The 24,512-nt window shown below is 44.1% G+C and overlaps 1 protein-coding gene across 1 annotated transcript; it reads right to left on the bottom strand.

Annotated features, from left to right (window-relative positions):
- Positions 1–1,422: 1,422 nt before the first annotated feature.
- Positions 1,423–24,429, bottom strand: Snap29 (synaptosome associated protein 29). Its single transcript, XM_041678195.1, has 5 exons — positions 24,015–24,429; positions 11,433–11,629; positions 7,810–7,895; positions 4,290–4,388; positions 1,423–2,647 (listed from the first exon to the last, which is right to left on the bottom strand). The coding sequence occupies exons 1-5, from the start codon at positions 24,249–24,251 to the stop codon at positions 2,490–2,492; spliced, it is 777 nt and encodes a 258-aa protein (XP_041534129.1). The 5' UTR covers positions 24,252–24,429; the 3' UTR covers positions 1,423–2,489.
- Between the last annotated feature and the right edge of the window lie 83 nt (positions 24,430–24,512).

Genomic DNA, 24,512 nt, shown 5'->3' with positions numbered 1-24,512 from the left:
GTTGAGAAAAGATCTCATCCTGAACCTCAAACTCACGGCAACCCTCCTGCCTCCTAAGTGCTGTGATTCCACCTGTCAGCCAGCAGATCTGGTCACAATTATCATGTGATAAGGACTCTGGACCTTCCTTAGGTCCTTTAATGGTACCAGCAGTCTCCAGCTGGCCAAGGGACAATTTCAGCAGACCACAGCATGAGTCTGAAGAACAGAACAAAATGCTCGAGGCCCTCTAGTGGTTTAGATGCTAAACATTAGAAGGAAGACAGGTTTCACACTCATGGAGTTAAAAAGATTGGGAAAGGAGACAGATTGAAATCATTAATTTAACAAAACGAAGGAAGGAGCATCAAATGCTCCTTTGCCTCAAGTCCACTAACTATGGACACTCGGCTGCTAAGGGAAGGTGCTCTCAGGTGATTAACTCCACAAGGCTATGGCTGATGCGGATAAAAAGCGATAGTTATGACACATGGAAGGTTTTATAGAAAAACTGAAAACAGCCAGGCGGTGGTGTCACAGCCTTTAATCCCATCCCAGCACATGGAAGGCAGATGCAGGCAGATCTCTGTGAGTTCAAGGCCAGCCTGGTCTACAAGAATGAGTTCCAGGACAGAGTCCAAAAACTACAGAGAAACCCTGTCTTAGAAAAATAAAAAACAAAAACAGAAAAGCTGAAAACAATCACAAGTAGAAATATATATATGAATTGGTCTCTTTATATTGCTTGAGACAGGGTCTTGGTATATAGTCCTGGCTGGCCTTGAGCTCACAAAGGTCCACCACAATCATATCTTCAGATCTAGAGACAGATGGACATTGGCACTCCTTTTTGTCTGTGGCAAGAGGCCGTTTGTTTGTTTCCCAGCCGCCCAGCAGTTCAGACCCGAAATAATCACACAGAAACTATATTACTTAAAACACTGCTTGGCCAATGACTTTAGCATATTTCTGGCTACCTCATATCTTAAATTAAGCCATCTCCATTAATCTGTGTATTGCCACGAGGCTGCGGCTTACTCGGTAATGTTCCAGCGTCTGTCTCTGGCAGCTACATGGTGTCTCTCTGACTCCGTATTGTCAGAAAGGTTGGGTATTTTGTGACAGGAGTGTGTACAAGTCGCTACATGATCAGTAATCATGTTGTTGCCATTTTCAGTTTCTCGACCCAGTGGTAGAGATCAATCCAGGGCCCTGAGAGAGGAGAGCAAGTACTTAACCACTGGGCCACCCCCACAGCCCGGATGTTTGCTTTGCTTATGATACTGTAGACTCCAGATGTTAAAGGAAGGGTCCCAACATGGTACACAAGCCATCTTTTAAGGCAAAAAGGTACTGGCATTTTAGTTTTTTACCTTACTATTAAAAAAAGACCCATTTACCATCTTCAAAATATGTGAATTTGATTTTAAGATAGTCAAGTACTCTATGACTTCAGTGATTTTATTGGAAGTACCAAAACAAGGAAAAATTGTTCTAGAAATCAATTTTAATTAATGCTTCTAAATATTTTCATTTGAAAGATGAAGGGAATCAACATGCCTAGCTGCTAAAATTGTACCCGGGCTTTTTCTTGGTCAAGTCGTCTTACAGAAGGTTAGTATCATTTGTGGGTCTAAGCCCTCAAACTAGGTGGGTACTTTGTAGAAACACAGAGACTGGGTGGAGGTCCCAGGTGGATAAGGAGACGTCAGGCACCACATAAACACTGCCTTGGTATTATTCCCATAGGCAGAGGGCTCAGTGGAAAGGTTTTTGTTTGTGTGATACTCAGGCCCACCAACTCCACCTGGGTTCCTTCCCCATCAACTACCTGGATGGCCTTGAGTCGTGGAGATGGAAAGTAGGTGGGGAAGAAGGGCTTATCCAGTATCTACACTTGCAGGTGTCAAGTCCAGCCGTTCTGTCTGAATCCTTCTACTGAAATACAGGACAAGAACAGAGGCCATTTCTGGATCTAACATGGGTCGTTTTCAGGGAGAGAGAGCTACAGTGTGCTCAGTGTGTGTGCAGGCATGTCCACAATGACTGACATGTAGAGGTGTGGAAGGACCCTTCCTCCTGCCACAAGCCCAAGGGTTCCTTCACATCTGAATTCACATTAAGGCCTTGGAGTGAGAAACACAGCAAATGAGTAAACAGAAGGCAGCCATTCTGAGGCTGACATTCTACCCACATCTGTGCAAATACTCATGAAAGGAGAAATGCAGGTTTCTTCCCCTCCTAGCACAGCAGTCCAAGGCTCAAGTTCACAATTAGTCTGCCGTGTTAATACTACAACTCAGCAGACAGCTCACAGAACTTCAGAGGTGTTGATCTTACCAAAATGTGGAACACACATATTTTTCCATGGAAACTAAAATTTCTTAAGACCCACATTTGAACACACATGTTAAATTACATACCATGTAATCAACAACATTCCTTAGGAGTTTAAAAGAGGCTTTTGAATCTTTTCATCACAACTGAGTAGAATTCCTTTTTCAGTTTCTTTAGAGTTGCCGAACTTTTTTTTCTGTGCTTTTTATATTGATATCTAACTTGTCCACTTTGGTTGTAAGCCGGTCAAGAATGTCGTCCTGCTCCTCAATTTCCGTCTGCATTCCTAAGGCTATGTTCTTGAGTCGGCCCAGTCCCATGGACAGCTCATCTGTGAAAAGGAAGTGACAGGCAGTCACAGTATCTCCAGGTGCTTCCTGCCCCTCTGGATGCTCATCTGGACTCCAGAGTCCTGTCTAAGAGACTATCACAGCTTGTAGCAAATGTCTCAAAACACAGACATGAAGAGAAATATTCTTACTACAGAGTACTATGTGGTTAACCTAAGTAGAAGCCACTACCTCTCTCCTCTCCCCAGACAACCACAGTTAGTATGTTGTTTATATGTGTGTGTTTTAGCATAGTCTTGATAGACAGCTCTGGGTGGTCTGAAACTCACTATCAATCCAAACTGGCCTTGAAGTCACAGTGACCTCCCTGCTTCTGCTGCCTGAAAAGATCATAGGGCCACTACCACAAACAGCTGATGGAGGAAGGTCATTGGCTAATAAAGGAACTGCCTTGGCCCATTTTATTGGTTAGAGGATAGGTGGAAGGAGTAAACAGAACAGAACGCTGGGAGGAAGAGGAAGTGAGCTCAGTCTCGACAGCTCTCCTCTCGGGAGCAGACGCCTGAGAGAGACGCCATGCCCTGCTCCCGGGATGAAGCTCCGACCCAGGATGGACATAGGCTAGAATCTCTCCTGTAAGCGCACCTTGGGGTGCTACACACAGATGATTAGAAATGGGCTAAATTAATATGTGAGAATTAGCCTAGAAGAGAATGGGCCAAGCAGTGTTTAAATGAATAGTTTGTGTGTTGTTATTTCGGGGCATAAGCTAGCCGTGCGGGCGGCTGGGGTGCTGGGGACGCAGCCCCGCCGCCCTTATTACTACAAAACAGCATCTTCCTCCATAGTGCTGGAGAAGAAAACCTAGGGCCTTGCATGTGCTGGGAAGCATTCTGATACTGAGTCACACCCTCAGTTTCCTTATATTTTTCATTTCGAGACAGGATCTCACTCATTTTCCAGGCTGGCCCAGGATTTGCAATCCTATTGTAGCCACAATTGCTGGGATTACAGGGGTTTGTGACCTTATGTTTCCTGGAAAGTAAAAGTTTAATGGGTATTCACCCAGGTCTCATGAAGCTTCTTGAGTTTGAGGACAGTAAGGACAGGAAAAAAAAGGCTGAGCTAAAACAGCCTGGTAGGTTGTGGGACATGCCTCTGGTGTGAGCACTTGCTGAACAAGCATGAAGATCTGAGTTCAGGGGGGCTGGAGAGATGGCTCAGTGGTTAAGAGCATTGCCTGCTCTTCCAAAGGTCCTGAGTTCAATTCCCGGCAACCACATGGTGGCTCACAACCATCTGTAATGAGATCTGGTGCCCTCTTCTGGCCTGCAGGCATACACACGGACAGAATATTGTATACATAATAAATAAATATTTAAAGAAAAAAAAAAAGATCTGAGTTCAGATGCTTTGCACCCACGTAAGCCATGCGGCTTTATCCTAGATACAGGATATAAGCCCCAGAGATGCCTGGGTCTGGTCAGGAGTCAACTAAGTGGTGAGGATGACTTGGTTGACAGACAGCAGGAAATGGAGAGAAGTGGACAGGTTCCCGAGAGAGTGGGGCAGTAAGATGGACACTGTGTGGGCTGTGACATGGGGAGGAAGCAAGGATGTGGCTGGGTGCCCAGGCTGTGCCCAGCATAAGCTGTCTGGAGGCTGTGTAGTTCCCAGACTTACCTAGGTTGCTGTCGATCTTCTGGTGATAGGCACGAAGGCTCGAGTTCTTTGGGTAAACATCAGTAGTCACAGCAGAAGCGGGCTCTTTGGAGATGGGGTCTAGTCCAGAAAGAAACACCAGAGGGAGAGTTCACTGAAGGTTGCTCTTCTGTGAAATTGGCCCATTCTTTTCCGAAGTCCTAGGAATCTGTCCCCAGGGATCACTCATACCAGGAAAGAATGAAAAGGGTGGGAGGAAGGAGGTGGCTGGCTTTGAGGCCATGCAGAGAGACAGGAGGGGGAATGGGACAGGGTTACAGGCTGGAGAAGTCAAGTCTGCGCTCCAGCCTGTCCCCCAACATTAGCAGATTGATGACTCTCAACTTACAAGTCACCAGGTGAGATATGGAAAAACGCATGTATGTAACAATACAACAGGGAACTGTCAATGCAGAGCTACAAGCTCACAGGCAAGCTCTGGGACACAGATTGTTTTGTTTCTTTAAGCTGAGGATTGGAACCAGGGCCCTGTGCATGCTAGGCAAGCACTCTACAGCAGAGGTATTCCATGAACCCGTCTACCTCTTAATTTTGTGAGCTTGTATGTGAGCTTAGTTATGTGTGCTTTTGAGACAGGGCCTCACTATGTTGCACAAGCTGACCTGAAACTCTTGTGCTCAAGCTATTTCTGTAATAGCCGGGACTACAGGTGCATGCTACTACATCTGGCAGAGCTGGCACAGATGGTTTAAAATCAAAAGTTGTTAAACTATTTGTGCATGCCTGTAATCTAGCACATGGAGCAAGATGGTCAGAATATTAATGAATTAGAGGCCAGACTGGACTAAATGAGACTCAGTCTCAAAAGAAACACAGTAAAACCATCAAACCATACAAGACACGAAACAAAGCAAAGATCAAACTGTTACTTGGAGTGGTGGTTTGCAGCCGAAACTCCAACATTTGGGAGGCTGAGGCAGCAAAATCATGAATTCAAAGCCAGCCAGAGCTCTATAGTAAGATGATCTCAAAGAGACAAAAGGAAATGGAGTTAGGTTACAAAATTAAGCTTAAGATTGACTATTTATTTATTGCCTGCCTCCGAGCAGGTGAGCAAAAATGAATATGCTTTAAAAAAATCCAACTAGCTGGGCCATGGTGGTACACATCTTTAATCCCAGCTCTTGGGAGGCAGAGGCAGGCAGATCTCTAAATCAGCCAGATCTACACAGTAAGTTGCATGGCAGCCAGGGCTACAGAGAACCCCTGTCTCAAAAAAACCAAAAACCACAGAGAGGGAGAGCAAGGAAAGAGATACCTTCATAGAGGAAGCCTGGTGTGGGAAATCTTTCTATATATGTGTTGCTTTTATTGGTTAATGAATAAAGAAGCTGCTTTTGGCCTGGCTATTTCCCCTTAAGCCATTGGCCAAAAGCAGCTTCTCTCCTTTATTTTTATTTTTGCATGTGTGGTATATATGCACACTTATGTGTGCAAGTGCCCATGCAGAGTCCTGTGGAAGCCAGAGAACAGTCTCCTCTCCTGTTCTCCACGGTAGTGGTTTGAATGAAAATGGCCTCCATAGGTTCATGTTTGAATACTTGGTTTCTACTTGATGGACCTGTTTGAGGAGGATTAGTAGGTGTGGCCTTTTGGAGGAGGTGTGCTAAGTAGGGCGGGTTGTGAGGCTTCAAAAGCTTCCTACCATCCCCAGTGCTCTCTGCTTTCTGTTTGTGTTCAAAATGTGGGCTCTCAACTGCTCCTGCTGCCATTATGAACTCTAACCTCTAGAATCATAAGCCCAACCAAAAGCTCTCTTTCTAAGTTGCCTTCCTCGTCTTGGTGTTCCATCACAGCAACAGAAACGTTCACTACAACATCTGCTTTTGTTTCTAAGCCAGAGTCTCTCATAAAGCCTGAAGCTCATCATCTTGGCTAGACAAGCTAGCCAGCCGCTAGGATCCACCTGTCTCTGCCCTGTAATGCTGGGATTACAGATACAAACAGAGTGGCATTTAAATGAGGGCTGGTGATTTGAACCCTGGTCCTCTGGCTTTCACAGCAAGCTCTCTTTTCCAATGAGCCATCTCTCTAGTCCCTCTCCTTATTTTTAAATTTTATTTTTAGCCTTGTCTTGTCTGAGATGGTCTCCTGTATCTCAAGCTGGCCTTGAACTTTCTAGGTAATCAAAGACAGCCTTGAGCACCTGATCCTCAGGCCTCCATCTCTCACGTCTACTAATATACCTGGTTGGTTAGTTGGCTGGTTTTAATGTCATCTTGCCACAAATTAGAATCACCTGCGTAGGGAGCCTCACCTGAAGACCTGTTCTGACCACCTTGACTGACGTGGGCAGACTCTGGGGGTACCCGCTAGGAGCCCAGATAAAGTTGATCTGCTCTGTTGCTGGGCTATTGAACCCTCCCTGAGAGTAGACCCAGTTTTTCCAAGCTTTTGTTTTAGATGTGGGACCAGAGGTTCTGCAGGACTCTTCCAGGCTTCGGTCACTAGATTGGGATTACTGACGGAGTAAGCACTGGTGGGCCACTCCCAGTAAGAGATGTCTGTGGTGGGACTCCTCCCACTGCTGAAGGTGTCAGCTTCAAGGACTGAGTGTCTCAGCTCTCAGGTGTGATTCTGCTGTTGTTACTATGTTGAAGTGATTCATTAAATTCTGACACACGTGCACACAAGTACTCTCATCCCTCTGGTCTTGTTCCTCTAGAGAACTCTGACTAAAGCACCTGGCATCATCATTTGTTGTTTTTGGTTTTCTGAGAGTCTGGCTATATAATCTAGAATGACCCCAAACTCAAACTCACAATATCCCTTCCTTCACTTCCTGAGTGCTGGGACTACAAGCATAAGCCACTATACCAGGCTTATTTTCCAACTGTGAAAGACCCACATGCTGAAAATGGACCCAACATGACACCCCAGAATAAATTCTCTTATTTTAAGAGGCCATCTGATTAGCCACTCTAGTTACATACAAAACCATATTCTTTCGCTCTTAACATACTCATGAATCCTGGGTGGAGGAAAACACCTCTAAGGACCATTTTATTTACAATAAGGATTGTTCCTACAAATAAGGTGTTTTTTTTGGGGGGGGGGTTCTTCTTGTTTTGTTTGTTGAGGCAGAGTTTCATATATCCCAGGCTAGCCTCAAGTTCAACATGTAACTGAGGCTAGACTCAAATCCTGATTGGCCCACCTTTACCTCCCAAGGGCTGAGATTATAGGTGTGTTATGTAATAACTAGCTTTACAATTGGCTTTTTACTACTAGAATTTCTCAGAGCTACACCAGTAGATGGTTCGTGTCTAGTGGGATACAGGTTCCCACTTCCTTAACCAAACTCCATGGGGGTGCGAGGAAGGGAGGGAACCCCACCATAACACATACCTCTGGATCCGCAGAACACCTTGTGTCCCTGATGTCATCACCCAGCATGTGGTGCTGTGGAGGCAGCTGTCCCCACACTGGAGTCCAGGGCCAACAGAGACCCACCCGAGTTCTCACACACGTGCTCACTCACCTTCACCTTGCAGTCTTCTGAGGTTTGGGTGGCTGGCTTGGTACTTGCTTTCTTGCTCTCTACTTGTATTTATGGCTTCTTTCAATCTTCAGATGAAAAGAAAACATGAAAGGAAAACACATGACAATGTTACCTCTGTGCGAGTGTGCACAGCAGGGTCGCCCATCTTTTCCACCACACCTTTGTGTCACATATCCAAGGCTTCCCTTTGCTATCCATTCTGGAGCCACAGAGTGGGCTGAGGAAGACCTTATTCAGGACAGGAAGTCCTGGGTCAGGTGGATGAAAAGTCCATTAACAGACCAAGTGGGTGCCTTTGATGAAGGATCAGCAAATTATGACCTATGATCTATTTTCCTCTTTTTAGTGTAGTCTAGGCTAGCCTCAACCTCAACATGTAGCTGTTGAAGATCACCTTAACCTCCTGATCTTTCTGCCTCCACCTTCCAAGTTCTGAGATTACACCTCACCTGGCCCCACATTTCTTTTATTATGATAATAACATAAAAATCTATCACTCACTTTTAACCTAAGCAAAGAATGGCTTTTAAATATGACCTGAATGACAGGTAAATCAACTTAGAAATTTAAGTCTTCAAAAAACAAAAACAATAAACAAACCCAGAGTGGCAGGGCTAGAGAGATGGCTCAGCAGTTAAAAGCACTTGCTTCTCGTCCAGAGGATGTCAAGTTCAGATCTAAGCACACACATTGGGAAGCTTACGACCATCTGTAACTTCAGCTCCATGGGATCTAACACTATTCTGACCTCTGTGGGTATCCACACACAAGACACACACACAGGCACAAATTCAAAACAAACAAAACAAAAAATTTAATTAAAAATCCATACACAAAATAGGGTCTTTTTAAAAATTTTTATCATATGTGCATTAGTGTGTCAGGGCCCCTGGAACTGTAGTTATAGACAGCTGCAAGCTGCCATGTGGATGCTGGAAATTGAACCTGGGTCCTCTGGAAGACCAGTCAGTGCTTTTAACTGCTGAGCCATCTCTCCAGCCTGCACTTGTTTCTCTTGCAGAGGACCTGAGTTCGGTTCCCAGCACCCACATGGTGGCTCACAGACATCTGTAATTCCTTCTTGTAGTGGTGGCACATCCTTGTATTCTTGGCACTTAGAGATGGAGGTAGAAGGGCAAAGAATTCAAAGCTGGCCTTGGCTAAATTATCAGTTTAAGGCCAACTAGGGCTATATGAGACTCTAACTCACCCAGCCCTCAAAAGAAATTGCGGGAGGTAGTGGCAGAGAGAGAGAGAGAGAGAGAGAGAGCGAGGGGGGCGAGTGAGCGAGCTGGACCAATACCATCACTGTGGCATGGGGGACTCTTCCTCAGGTGGTGCATCTTCTTCTACCACAAGAGCTAAGTGACCCCAACAGTGAGAACAGCTTTGGAAAAGAAGGGGCAGAAGTTTGCCAAAGGTCTAGAGCTGGCTTTCCAAATTATCTGAAGCTGCTCAGGAAGTCTGCTGTGAAGAAGTACAGCTCTGGGGAGAGTTACTAGCTCAAAACAATCATGGGTAAGAGCCACCTGGCAAAAGCACTTGCTGCAAATGTCCCAGCATCACCAGTATTGCAAAAGCTTCTGACTAAGCGGCCACCAGTCAGAGAACTGCAAGTGCTCAGAGACTGGCTGAAGACCATGTGGAGTGAGAAAACAATGCCCACTATAGGGTATCCCACTGCCTGTCTCTGAAGCCCTTTGGAAGTGGAGATTTAGCAGGGCTTCCAAATGCTAGGCAAGTACTCTGCTAATGGAGCTACATCCCCAATCCTTATATATCCAGACTTTACTAGTAAAACAGTATTTCAAACTGTGTGTGGAGGTGCAAGACTATCCTCCCAGAATTTGGGAGATGACAGCAGGAGGATCAGGAAATCCAAGGTCATGTTCAGTTAAATGGTGATTTCAAGAGCAGCCTTGGTTACCTGTTACTTATTTCTCAAAAAATAAGACAAAACAAAGGCTTGTGAGAGAAGGCTCAGCAGGTAAAGGTTTGTCACTAAATGAAACAACATGAGTTTAATCTTTAGGACCCACATGGAGGAAGAAGAGAATAAATTCCTACAAGTGTTCTGCACATGGCTGATTCCCCTCTCCACAACACGCACAAAACTAAAACCAAACCAAACCGAAACAAAAACACTTTAAAACAAAACAACAAAGAACAAAAATGACCTGAAGCATGAATAGTGGCCATCAGTTTTTAACAAATACCCAATTCTTTTGTCTTTTATTTTTAAAGATGATTTTATATACATGAGTGTTTGCCTGCAAGCACGTCTGGACACCATGTTTGTGCTCTGAGGTCAAAAGAGGACATCGAATTCCCTGGGACTGTTTTATGGATGGCTGAGAGCCACCACATGGGTGATGGCAATTGAACCCAGGTCCTCTGTGAAAGCACAGTGCTCCACTGCTGAGCCATCTCTCAAGTCCTGCCTTTTATTTCTGAACAGGCAGTGCCAAAGCCTGTCAAGTCCTTAAGGATGACTTCACTATATTTCCTCCCAAAAAATTTGAGGTAAACAATCTATAATTTTAAAGTAGAAATTAATAGATAGATTAGATACAGAGAAGACGGATAAGAAGATTTTTTTTTACATTACTCATATCTATGATCCTTTTTCTGTGGTGGTGGTGGTGGTAGGGAATCTAGGACTTCACACATGCTATGCAAGTCTTCTACCAATATACCACATCCCTAGCCCATACATGTATATGTTGTACGTATATATGGTATACTGAACTACATTTATTTATTTTTTGTGTATATATAAGTGTAGAGATCAGAGGAAAAGCTGTTGAAGTTTGTTCTCTCTCTCCACCATGTAGATCCCAGGGACTGAACACGAGTCATCAGGCTTGGCGGCAAGGGCCTTTACCTGCTGAGCCCACCTCATTAGCATTTATTTAAGGACCTGTCTCATAGCTGGTGTTAAAATCTAGGCCTTCTTGCCTTAGCTTCCTGAGTTGCTTTGATTACAAGTATGCACCATCACATCTGGCATTTTTTAAAAAAGATTTATTTATTATGTGTACAGTATTCTCAGCATTCTGTCTGCATGAATGCCTGCAGACCAGAAGAGGGCACCAGATCTCATTACAGATGGCTGTGAGCCACCATGTGGTTGCTGGGAATTGAACTCAGGACCTTTGGAAGAGCAGGTAGTGCTCTTAACCTCTGAGCCATCTCTCCAGCCCCACATCTGGCTTATTAGTATTTTTCTAAAACGAGGTTTTGCTAAATTGCCTACGGTTGCTTTGAACTTGCTATCTTCCTGCCTCAGTCCCTACAACAAGATTACACACAGGCCCCACTATGTCCGCCTTTTGGGATGAACTTGGTAAGAAAACATTCTGTAAATGAGTCACATTTGTATTGATTAAACTTTCTAAGACTGGAGTCACAATGACTGGAGTAGGATTTCATCAATCAGATGAACACAGTTGGGGGTAAGTGGAGTAGCTTCTCTTTGAGCATGTCCGAGGTAAGTCCCTTCTCACAGGTGACTACAGAGTTCCAGGATGCCTGCCGTGGCTTCTTCCACAGAACCTGTTTCTACTGTTTACATGTTCAGACTGCAGATGCTACACACTCACTTGTTGCTGGGCTGAGGTGCAATGCTGCCATTCTGTTCAGGTGGAGTCTCTACTGGTTTGGATTTGAAGTAGTTGATAAATCCTCCAAACACACTCTTAATGCTGTTGATATGTTTCTGGCTTGTCTTCAGATCCTGATCCATCTTGTCTACCATCTTCTCGGTGTGTTCTAGGACTCCTCGCTGCCGGACCAGCTCCTGCAGAAGGCAAGAGGCAGTAGCATCACGCCATTCCCCCTACTTCCAAAATCACGGTATATTAAAGTTTGGGGCTAGGAATGAATGTAGCTCAGCCGGTAGAGCGCTTATCTGGTATGCACAAAATCCTGGTTGGATCCTTAGTATCAACCTGGCACGGACACACACACCTATAATCCCACAAGTTGGGAGGTGGAGGCTGGAGGATTAATTTAATGTTATATTTGGCTATAGAGTGACTTTGAGGCAAGCTTGGGCTAGGTGAGACCCAGTCTAAAAAACAGTGTAGCCAGAACAGTAGCCTACACTTTTAATGCCAGAACTTGGGAACTTGGGAGAAAGAGACAGATGCGCTTGTGTGACTTCTAGGCAGGCCCATGCTCTGTCTGGTTTCTTACAGGGCTGCTGTGGCCTCCATTCTTTTCTAAGGTATTAGCAAACAAAGTAACATCCCCCACCCTCAGACTTCTAGCCCAGTCAAGGCCACATAGAGAGGCCTTGTTTAAAAAGAAGTTTAAAATTTTTTACTTATTCAACGCAATGCCCATCAAAATCCCAGCAAAATTCTTCAAAGACCTCAAAAGGACAGTACTCAACTTAATTTGGAAAATTAAAAAACCCAGGATAGCCAAAACAATCCTGTGCAATTAAAGAACTTCTGGAGGCATCACAATCCCTGACTTCAAACTCTACTACAGAGCTACAGTACTGAGAACAGCCTGGTATTGGCATAAGAACAGACAGGAGGACCAACGGAACTGAATCGAAGACACAGATATAAATCCATACATCTTCAAACACCTGATCTTTGATAAAGAAGCAAAAAATATCAAATGGAAAAAAGAAAGCATATTTAACAAGTGGTGCTGGCATAACTGGATATCAACATGTAGAAGAATGAAAATAGACCCATATCTATCACCATGCACAAAACTCAAGTCCAAATGGATCAAAGACCTCAACATAAAGCCAGCCACACTGAACCTTATAGAAGAGAAAGTGGGAAATACACTTGAACGCATTGGCACAAGGAACCACTTCCTATATATAACCTCAGCAGCACAGACACTGAGAGAAACAATTAATAAATGGGACCTCCTGGAACGGAAAAGCTTCTGTAAAGCAAAGGACACGGTCAACAAGACAAAAAGACAGCCTACAGAATGGGAAAAGATCTTCACTAACCCCACATCAGACAGAGGTCTGATCTCCAAAATATACAAAGAACTCAAGAAATTGGACACCAAAAGATCACATAATCCAAAAAAAAAAAATGGAGTACAGATCTAAACAGAGAAATCTCAACAGAGGAATCTAAAATGGCTGAAAGACACTTAAGGAAATGTTCAACATCCTTACCCATCAGAGAAATGCAAATCAAAACAACTCTAAGATTCCTTCTTAAGACTGTAAGAATGGCCAAGATCAAAAACACTGATGACAACTTATGCTGCAGAGGTTGTGGGGAAAAGGGAACACTTCTGCATTGCTGATGGGAATGTAAGCTGGTACAGCCCCTTTGGATATCAATGTGGCAATTTCTCAGAAAATTAAGAAACAACCTTCCTCAAGACCCAGTAATACCACTTTTGGGTATATATCCAAAGGATGCTCAATTGTGCCACAAGGACATGTGTTCAACTATGTTCATAGCAGCATTGTTTGTCATAGCCAGAACCTGAAAACAACCCCAATGCCCCTCGACTGAAGAATGGATAAGGAAAATGTGGTACATTTACACAATGGAGTACTACACAGTAGAAAAAACAATGACATCTTGAAGTTTGCCAGCAAATGAATGGATCTAGAAAACATCATATTGAGACAGGTAATCCAGACCCAGAGAGACAAATATCATATGTACTCACTCATAAGTGGCTTTTAGACATAAAGCAAAGAAAACTAGCCTACAATTCACAATCCCAGAGACCCTAGACAATAATGAGGACCCTAAAAGAGACATACATGGATCTAATCTACATGGGAAGCAGAGCTGGGCGGTGGTGGCGCACACCTTTAATCTCAGTACCAGGGAGGCAGAGGCAGGCATCTCTGTGAGATAGAGGCCAACCTGGTCTACAAGAGCTAGTTCCAGGACAGGCACCACCAAAAAGTACAGAGAAACCCTATCTCGAAAATAAAAAAAAAAAAAAAAGAGAGAGAGAGAATTTTGTTTTGTTAGGAATTACAAATTACTCTTGAAAAAATACAAAGAGGAGAATCTATTAATTATCTAGAATATAAAATAGGTTTACAGAAAATCAGACCACAGAAAGTACAAATCAGAGGAAATAAATTATGAACTTTTTTTTTTTTTTTTTTTTTTTTTTTTTTTTTTTTGGTTTTTCGAGACAGGGTTTCTCTGTGGTTTTGGAGCCTGTCCTGGAACTAGCTCTTGTAGACCAGGCTGGTCTCGAACTCACAGAGATCCGCCTGCCTCTGCCTCCCAAGTGCTGGGATTAAAGGCGTGCGCCACCACCGCCCGGCTAAATTATGAACTTTTAAATGATTTCCAAAAATTGCTGGTAGATAATAATTGGCTAAGACCCACAATTGGATTGACTACTCAAGAGCTAACCAATTTATTTTAAACTTTACAAGGTGATTTGAACTTAAATAGTCCAAGAAAATTATCATCTGAGGCTAAGAGATCCAGTAGAAAAGAAATTAAAGGATGCACTTGTGGATCGTTTGGATTCAAAACTCGATTCTATTTTAGTTATTTTGCTGTCTACTTATTCTTCCACAGGAATTCTTATTAAGAGAGAAAAATAATATCTTAGAATGGATATTTTTTGCATACAAACAGAACAAAAAATTAAATACTTATGTAGAAAGGGTTTCTGAATTGATTCTGAAAGGAAAAAATGAGACTTCATCAATTAGCCTGAATAGATCCAGCAGAAATTGGGCTACTTTATTAATGCTGAAATTTCCTCATTATGGGTAGAAAATTAACACTGGCAAAAAGCTTGCAGTAATATTTTAGAACTGATTAACAACATATATCCCAAAGAGATCAGTTTATAAAAAGAACTAATTAGATTCTCCCTCATATACTTAAAGTGACACCAATTTATGGAGCTCCTACATTCTAAACTGATGCAAATCAATCAGGAAAGGCAGGTGATAAGTCGGGAAAAGTAAGTAAAGTGCCTCAAAGACCATACGCTTCAGTTAAAAAAACAGAATTATATGTTATTTTCATGGTATTATTAGACTGATGCTCTATATGCAGAAAGAGTTGTTTTGCATATTGAAACCACTGAATTTATTCCAGATGATTCAGAATTAACTTCGCTATCTTATTCAACTACAACAGGTCATCAGAAATAGAAATCATCCCTTGTAAATAACACTTTCAGATCATATATAGGTCTACCAGGCCCTGTAGCACAAGGTCATGATGAAATTAATCAGCTATTAATAGGAAATGTGCTAGAAGCCTCAGACTTTCATAAGAAACACCATGTTAACAGGAAAGGTTCAAAGAAAGATTTTTCTGACACTTGGCAACAAGCCTAGCAAATTATAAGGAAATGTTCTACTTTTTCTTTGTATAACTACACTCCCTTAATTGTAGGAAGTTACCCAAAGAAATGAAATTTGGCAAGTGGATATTTTATTTTGCAGATTTTGGAAAATTAAAGTATGTGTACCATACCATAGACACATAGTCAGGATTTTAATGTGCAACAGCTTTGGGTTTTGAAAAGGCTGATTCTGTAATTATACATTTATTAGAAATTATGGCTATTATGTGAAGCCTGTACAAATTAAGACTGACAATGTTCCAGTAGATGGCTCTAGTAAAATGAAACAGTTTTTTTCTTGCAATATTACAACATAAAGCATATTACAGGTATACCACACAATCCTACAAGACAGGAAGTTGTAGAAAAATCCAACAGTACTTTGTTGTTTTTTTTTTTAATTTTCTATTTAACTTTATTTTATGTGCATTGGTGCGAAGGTGTCAGGTCCCCTGGAAAAAAAATGTTTAGGATAATTAAGAAATGGAGGTTAGTAGTTACTCTAACAATCAAACTTGTAGTCAAGTTAGGTATGTTTTCAAGGTTAAACAGAGATATATTTTAGATAGATATGTGGTCTTCAAACACTTCAGAGATCTACAGAATATGACATTTAGGATATTTTAATAACATAAGATTTTTCATGAAAGTGAGACACATCTGCTCTAGGCAGTATCAATCTACTTCAAAGAAGACGACAGGTGTCAAAGAACCTCCACATGGAGCTTACTTACTTCACATGTGGCAAAGTTAGCCATGGGGCCAAAAAAAAAATGCCCTTGCCTTAACTACTGACAGAATTTACAAACTGGACAACTAGAACACAAAGGAAGTCAACTGAACTTTGCCAAGACAAAGTTGGACAGTCCTTCAAAATTCCTGCTTTACAGAAAAGTGTCAGATGTTTTAGGCCTGTTGGCTGAAGATGGGTGCCCAACATTGTCAAAGAAACCTTGGATGACTGTCCAGGCAGTCAGCAGTCTCTGTCATTTCTATAGTTTTGAAAGTTGCTTGCTCTACACTTCTTGTTTACTCAAATGATATTTATCCTTCTCAGGTCTCTGACGTGATTGAAGACTAAATAGTTAAAGTTTTACAGTTTTCCTTGTTACCAAATCCAGAAAAGAAACTCACAAAAGGATGTAAAGTTTATAAAAATTGAGAGACATAAACGTTTAAGTTGTTTATCTAAGAAAATGTTTTAAGGTCGAAAAAGATATTTCTAGGTTGGTAATATAAGTTATGGTAGAAAGTGACTTAGGTATAAAAGTCTGGACTCAGGCTGGAGAGATGGCTCAGTGGTTAAGAGCATTGCCTGCTCTTCCAAAGGTCCTGAGTTCAATTCCCAGCAACCACATGGTAGCTCACAACCATCTGTAATGAGGTCTGGTGCCCTCTTCTGGCCTGCAGGCGTACAAGCAGACAGAATACTGCATACATAGTAAATAAATATTAAAAAAAAAAAAGTCTGGACTCACCAAGACAGGATTAGAGAATAGAGTACTTTCTCTAAAGTTGCCAAAGACAATGGACTGGACAGAGTGAATCTAATTCTTACCTGATAATTGCTCTTACTGTGTGGTTTATTGGTGTTAGAGAAACAGCCTTTTTTGGAATCAGGGGGGATGTTGGGATAATGTGTGAAGATGTGTCTCTGTTTAACCTGCCCAAGGTACCTTCTGATTGGTTTATTTAATAAAGAGCTGAAGAGACTCTTTATTAAATAAATAATAGTTAGGCAGAAGAGGATAGGCGGGACTTCCAGGCAGAGATTGGAACTCTGGAAAAGAATCTGAGGCAGAAGATTCACTAGCTACGTATGGAGGAAGTTGGACATACGATACTCAGGAGAGGTACTAAGGAGAGCCACAAGGCAGAACATAGATAGATTAATATAAACGGTTGATCTAAGTTTTAAGAGCTAGTTGGGAACAAGCCTAAGCTAAAGCTAAACTTTCATAATGAATAAAAGTCTCTATCTCATTATTAGAGAGCCATCCATATAAAGACCCACTATACAGATATTTACATTATAATTCATAACATTACAAAATTACAGTTATGAAGTGGCAATGAAAATAATCTTATGGTTGTGGTCACCACAGCACGAGGAACTGCATTAAAGGGCCACAGCATTAGAAAGGCTGAAAGCCACTGGTTTAGAGACCGAGACATGTAAACAAACTGTACTGCCTTTTCTATCAAAGGGCTAAATAAGGCAAAACGACACGTGAAACACTGTAAAGAAACCACCTGGTAAAAATTTAAGTTCAATCCCAGTCAGCACTTTGTGTTGTGGCCAGTTCTCAAGAGTTGTACTTTGCTCATTAGGTATACCTCTTTGAGTTAGCCAACTACCTAAGAGTGTGAGGCCATGCTCTGACCCCAAAGAGTGAGGCACAGGACCCCTTTGCTTTTGAATTTTTCTTTAAACTCTGTTTTCTGTTAAGCTGTATCTCCACCACTAGGCATTTTTATTTTTTGAGACAAGATCTCAATATGTAGTCCTGGAACTCACGAGGAAGTTGGACAGGAGAGGGACTAAGGAGAGTTCCTGGCCTTGAACTCACTATTTAGCCTGGTTCTGAACTCACAGAGACCCACCTGCCTCTGCTGACACTAAAGGCCCGTACCACCGTTCCCAGCCTAGGAATTTTTGTTGTTGTTTTCCCTCCCTCCCTCCCTCCCTCCCTCCCTCCCTCCCTCCCTTTCTTCCTTTTTTGGTTTTTCAAGACAGGGTTTCTCTGTGTAGCTTTGGAACCTATCTTGGAGCTCAACCTGTAGACTAGTGTAGCCTCGAACTCACAGAGATCCGCCTGTCTCTGCTTCCCAAGTGCTGGAATTAAAGGCATGCGCCACCACTGCTGGACAGCTTAGGAATTTTTAAGTGAAAAGAAAAATATTTTTGCACTGTGTCAAACAAACTTGCAAGAGCTAGTTTTCAGAGACAAAAAGGACCCGATAACTTATCTTCAGAGTCTCCAAGCTTATCATCCTCACAGACTGTTGTGGAACACCAGGGCTACATGATTTCTGTTGCACCCATGTATATTTTTTCTACCTTCCTTCCTCCTCTTCTCTTCTTTCTTTATTATTAGTACTATTTTGCATACTGCAGGTCAAACTCAGTGCCTTACATACAGTGCTCAACCCTGAGCTACAGCCACAGTTCTGGATGACTGTAACATACAGTGCTCAACCCCGAGCTACAGCCACAATTCTGGATGACTGTAACATACAGTGCTCAACCCCGAGCTACAGTCACAGTTCTGGATGACTGTAACATACATACAGTGCTCAACCCTGAGCTACAGCCACAGTTCTGGATGACTGTAACGTACATACAGTGCTCAATCCTGAGCTACAGCCACAATTCTGGATGACTGTAACATACATACAGTGCTCAATCCTGAGCTACAGCCACAGTTCTGGATGGCTGTAACATACATACAGTGCTCAACCCTGAGCTACAGCCACAGTTCTGGATGACTGTAACATACAGTGCTCAACCCCGAGCTACAGCCACAATTCTGGATGACTGTAACATACAGTGCTCAACCCCGAGCTACAGTCACAGTTCTGGATGACTGTAACATACATACAGTGCTCAACCCTGAGCTACAGCCACAGTTCTGGATGACTGTAACGTACATACAGTGCTCAATCCTGAGCTACAGCCACAATTCTGGATGACTGTAACATACATACAGTGCTCAATCCTGAGCTACAGCCACAGTTCTGGATGGCTGTAACATACATACAGTGCTCAACCCTGAGCTACAGCCACAGTTCTGGATGACTGTAACATACAGTGCTCAACCCCGAGCTACAGCCACAATTCTGGATGACTGTAACATACAGTGCTCAACCCCGAGCTACAGCCACAGCTCTGGATGACTGTAACATACAGTGCTCAACCCTGAACTTCAGCCACAATTCTGGATGACTGTAACATACAGTGCTCAACCCTGAGCTACAGCCAGTTCTGGATGACTGTAACATACAGTGCTCAACCCTGAACTTCAGCCACAATTCTGGATGACTGTAACATACAGTGCTCAACCCTGAGCTACAGCCAGTTCTGGATGACTGGACAGGACAACAGTTGACACTGAGGGCTGAAATGGGCGAAGCTCTGGTAGGCCAGAGGCCTTTGGGGATTCTAGCAGTCAGTTCTTCCTATCATGACAGGATTTTCTCAAAGCTACTTCTCTTTTCCACTAAGAAAGCTTCGGGGGAAGCAAAAGAGCCTGACAACTTTTCCCAGGACTTCAGGGAGATCTCATTTCACAAGCGACACAGCTTCTCAGCTGCAGAGGAAAGCAGACACCTGACATAGGCATTACAATGAGAACATAGAGAATTAAGTAAAGATGGCTTTTCCTCTGAGAGGCAGAAGGCCAGAGGAGAGAGGGTTATTTCTGGAAGTGTCTATGTACCAGAACCTGTTGTTCACTGGAGAGCATGAAACCAGCAAAGCAAAGAGTTTCTTTGGTCAGACTCCTCACTAAAAGGAATAAGAAATGACTGGATCTAATGCGCTCTGACCTAGGACCAACTAGGGAGGAAGGGGTGTGGCGGGGCATGAGGTGGGGGCGGGGGCTGGTAGTACTTCCTCAGCATTTCCTGTGAGGATGGGCTGGCTAAGACTATACTCCAGCCATGCTGAAGATAGACCTCGAATGCTGTGGATTTGGAGGTGTGCTCCCATAGCTCAGAAGTGAACTGTGCTGACTTTTCCATCTGCCTCTGTGAGAATGAGGCCAGTACTGGCCCAGGGTGGCTGGGGGAGTGTGTGTGGGGGAACTCCTGACTCCTGGACAAGGAATGTGGCTCAGCAGGTAAGGGTGCTTGCCCAGCACACAGGATGTTAGGATCTCAATCCCCAGCACTCTGTAAACTGGGCTGGTGGGACATGCCTGTAATCCTAGCTCTTGGGAAGAGACAGCAGAGAATCAGGAGTCCAGAGCCATCCTCAGGACCATAGAGGGGGAGGCCAGTCGAGCTCCATGAGACCCTGTCTAAAAACAAAGGACAAGGAAATGCTTTCCATGTGACTATGAGATGATTACAGTTGATCCCCCAACTTCTTTAAGCCTCAAGAGTTTTCTAAACTCAAACAGGGAAAAAAAAGAGGGGATATTCTTGCAATGCCAAGAAAGTACAGACAAGGTTCCTCCTTTCCTCTTTTCTGTGAGTGACTCCTGAGAGCAAGAAGAAGCAGAGGTCAGGGAGAGAAAGCCCGTGCTAGAGCATAGACAGCCTGATGTGAGACACACTCGGGCTATGTTCCAGGGTACTGTGAGGGCTCAGGGGATCAGAGGCTTTTGCTGGCTGAGCATGGAACAGTCTGGGGGACTTTCTCATGACAACTCATGTCTGCCAAGGGTGCTTCCAGTGCTACTGATCAGGTGGGGACTTAACAATCCGAACTCCACCCTGAAGGCTCACATAACCCACGCAGGGTAAGGGCAAGTTCAGCCCAACTCTCTAGCCACCCTGTGGTGCTGAGAACTGAGGAGCAGGCACATCCTTGCTTCACTGAGCTGTTTCATGGGAAAAACAATACAAAGGTCATTACAACATGGTTGTTTCTTTATCACAGTGAACCAAACCCCAGTAAAGATTCCTGGCCTGGTTTAAGGAGTGTATCAGAGAGTCTCAAGGGTGGGGTGGGGTAAATGCTGAGTTGAAGAGGGCCACTAGTCTAGGCAGCTGGAGTAACTGAGGGGAAGTGGAACTGTGTGGTGAGCACAGAAGGGTGTGGGTGGGACCCATCAAAACCCAGTAGGAAACACATAGCAAATGATGTTGAGGCCTCCCAAGGGCAGCAGTAACAACTTGTTCATGCCACAATCTACATTTAAAGCATTATCAGGTGGGCCTGATAATGAGTTTGAAATTAAACTTAGCTATTAACTGATAAGTATATGACTGTCAATCTGGGGTCAAGGCAGTGAATCCAGAAACCTGGAATTTATCCCCCGAGACTGGGGAAAAACTGGGTGCGATGGCACAGGCATGCACTCCCAGCACTCTGGAAGTGAACTCAAGAGGATCGGCAAGTTTGAGGCTAGCCTGGGCAATATAAAACTCTATTTCAGAAAGGAAAATAAGAAAGAAACTTTCTTCATTATTTCTCTCATCTCCCAAGGTAATAAACACCCACACTAACAGGTTCTAGTGGGTATGGCTGAGCAAACATGGAACTTGCTGGGTTCTGTATGTGCTGGAGATTTCCTCGGCATGGAGTAGATTCAGAAACACATATTGGTTATTAGGGTACATTAAAAAAAAAATCCCTGAGGACTGGAGAGGAATTGATCTAGCAGCTGTCTTTCTGTCCTTACCAGTCTTTGCTGAGAAACAGGCTTCATCAGCATGCCCATGAAAGACTCTGGAGGAGCCGGGACGCCCTCACTGGGAATGACTGCTCCCCACTAGTTTTCTAGAAAACAAGAGTACACCTTTGGTAATGGATTGACCCTAACTGGGGAAAATCTCAAGATTTTTTTCTTGCTACTGCTCCAGCTTAACAGGGATGCTGTCGCCGGGCAGTGGTGGCGCATGCCTTTAATCCCAGCACTCGGGAGGCAGAGGCAGGCGGATCTCTGAGTTTGAGACCAGCTTGGTCTACAAGAGCTAATTCCAGGACAGGAACCAAAAACTACGGAGAAACCCTGTCTCGAAAAACCAAAAAAAAAAAAAAAAAAAGAGGGATGCTGTCTGTCTGTCTCTCCCACCTCTCTGAGTCGAATGCCCAGTGTGGCTTCAGTGACAAGGACTGGAAAGATTTTCAATGATTGGGCTCCTGAGGAACATGTGCTAACCAAGGTGGCTGAGCACATCATGTGTCAACTGCCCTCGCCCACCGGGGTCGACACAGCCCCCATTTCAACAGTAGGTTTGTTGCGGAGCTCTGCTGAACTGAAACACCAGGCTCCGAAAAAAGATCATTGTAGTATGCCATACTGCGACAGGAGAGGCAGAGTGTCCTGGGAGGGTGAATGACTTTGGCCAAGGTAGTGAAAGGTATACAAACACGATGTCCATGTAGGAAGCAGGTACTATACTGTTCTCTATTAGGAGAATGGTTGTATACAAAAGGCATCTATTTAGTAGAATACAATATGGTCATTAGCCTGCCTCCCCCCCTCCAAATCCTCATTGTATTTAACTATGAAATAGCCTTCAGTACTACTAAATAATATACAGGGCAATATGTAAAGAATATCTCACTTTTAAGTTAAAAAGAATAAAAATGCTAGGTGTGCTGGCACACCTTGAACCTCAGCGCCCCCAGGAACAGTCAGATACATCTCTGACTGAGTCATTCTACACAGGTTCCAGGATAGCCAGGATGACAGAATGATGCACACTATTGAACACTATTGAGAAAGGTTCTCTTTTGGTGCTGGAGATGGCTCAGCAGGTCACGGTGTGTCCTGCTCTTCCAGAGGATCTATGTGTTCACTGTGGGCATCTGGCATCTGGCGCAAGTCTATGATCTCAGCACTCTGGAGGCTGAGACAGGAGGTTCTTGAGTTCAAGGTCAGACCTAACCTCAAAACAAAGTGACTTGTTCACCGAGGCACCCAGCTGATCTGGACTGGAACATTAAGCATTCGGTACACAGATGTAAGAACCATACGCACATATCATCTTCCTAGAGGCAGATGATACATTGGCAACCAGGGATACCACAACAGGGACAGGTAGGAGAAGGTAAAGCAGCAGCAATGCAATGACAGAGAGGACTGTAAGTGAAAGTAATCAAGACACCTCAGATCTGCCCAAGTCCCTGTGGCCAGGGAGAAGGAAGACAATTCTTGGTTTCAACTATTACCTTTCAAAACTGCAAAATACTTAAGTTTATTCTTAGCTGATATATCAGTAATTTCTTATTTTTTTCTGCCCAAACAACTGTTCTATTAGCAGACTTAGGAGACAACCTGGTATCTTAAAATAATCCTTATTCCACAACAGTGCATGCCTGTAACCCCAGAGGATTCTGTGTTCCAGGCTAGCCTGGGGCTTCATAGACAGACTATTCACCAAAGCAAAACTCCCCTTCCCTCCAAAAGTGTACTAGATTTTGGAGGACCAGCTCAGTTCCCAGCACCCATATTTGGCAGCTCACAACTGTAACTCCAAACTCCAAGGAATCTCCAGGTGCCCTCTTCTGGCTTCAGGAGACACCCACACACATGTTCATACACACAGACACATAAGGAAAGACAAGGCAAAATTCCTAATTTCTGAAATTTTCTAAATGGATGGGAAGAGCTGACTGGAACAACAGACTGTCATATCAATACATTATCTATAAAGGTAAGGGTCTAGACACAATTCAAGATCTGCTTTCCTGAGCAGGAGTCCTGGCAAAAGGGACTTAAATATTCCCATGAGTGAGGTGAAAAGTGGTCAAGGATGTGAGAAGAACGCAAGGCTTCCTTTGCTCTAGCGCTTCAGGCATCACCTAGCACCTGGGGCACACACAGTCCACATCTTAACTGGGTCACTAGAGAGCTACAGTCTAAGGCTTCTGCCCAAGAAGTTGTACACAAACAAAACAGACACTATTTCCCTAATACAGGTCTGCACGTTGGCATTTTTACTCTCAGTTCTGACCCTCAGGCAGAACATAATTTGGAGTTTACCTTTTAACTAGACAGGTGGACAGGAGAGGGGGAGGGAGGTGGAATCAACCAAGCAGAATAATAGGTAAGGGAGCTGCCCGAGGTAAACACCCTCTTAAAAAAATCCCAAAAGATTGTCAACAAAACATTCCCTTATCGCGTTTTATAATGCAAGGGACTGGCCAGTTCAGCTCAGTTCTGTCCCAGGCTCACCTCGGAAGAGGCGACTCCGACCTTCTCCGATTCATACATGAGGGACAAGGACCTGCTGGTGCTGGCGGCCGTAGCCTCGGCCCTGCGCAGCACCTCCTGTCGCAGGTACTGCTGACGGTCCATGGGCGCATCGGGCCCGTCGGGCGGGTCGCGGGCGTCCTTCCACGGCGACGGCCGGGTGTCCTCATCTTCCACGTCGTCGTCGAAAGGATTATAGCTTTTGGGGTAGCCGGACATGGTGTCCGCGACGGCCTGGACCTAGGAAGCAGGAGAGACGACCGGGCGTGAGGTCGACAGCCCAGCGCCGGCAGGCGGACTCTCTGTGGCAGCCGCGCGCGCCACTTCCGCCAGGACTGGCCGGCAGCCCCGCCTCCGGAGCCAACCACCGCACCGAGCGGCCGAAGGGACCAGGTCTTGAGCGCCGGGGCCGCCTCACGCCTGGCGCCACCCAGCGCGGGCGACACAGCGGTCACGTGGCCGGGAAGCCGGCGTGCCTCT

Source organism: Microtus oregoni, unplaced genomic scaffold (genome assembly GCF_018167655.1).
Source record: "Microtus oregoni isolate MIOR12 unplaced genomic scaffold, Mior012 000029F_ref0000214, whole genome shotgun sequence".
NCBI lineage: Eukaryota > Metazoa > Chordata > Mammalia > Rodentia > Cricetidae > Microtus > Microtus oregoni.
Note: the sequence above shows the minus strand (reverse complement) of the source record. Positions and strands in the feature narration are given on the sequence as shown.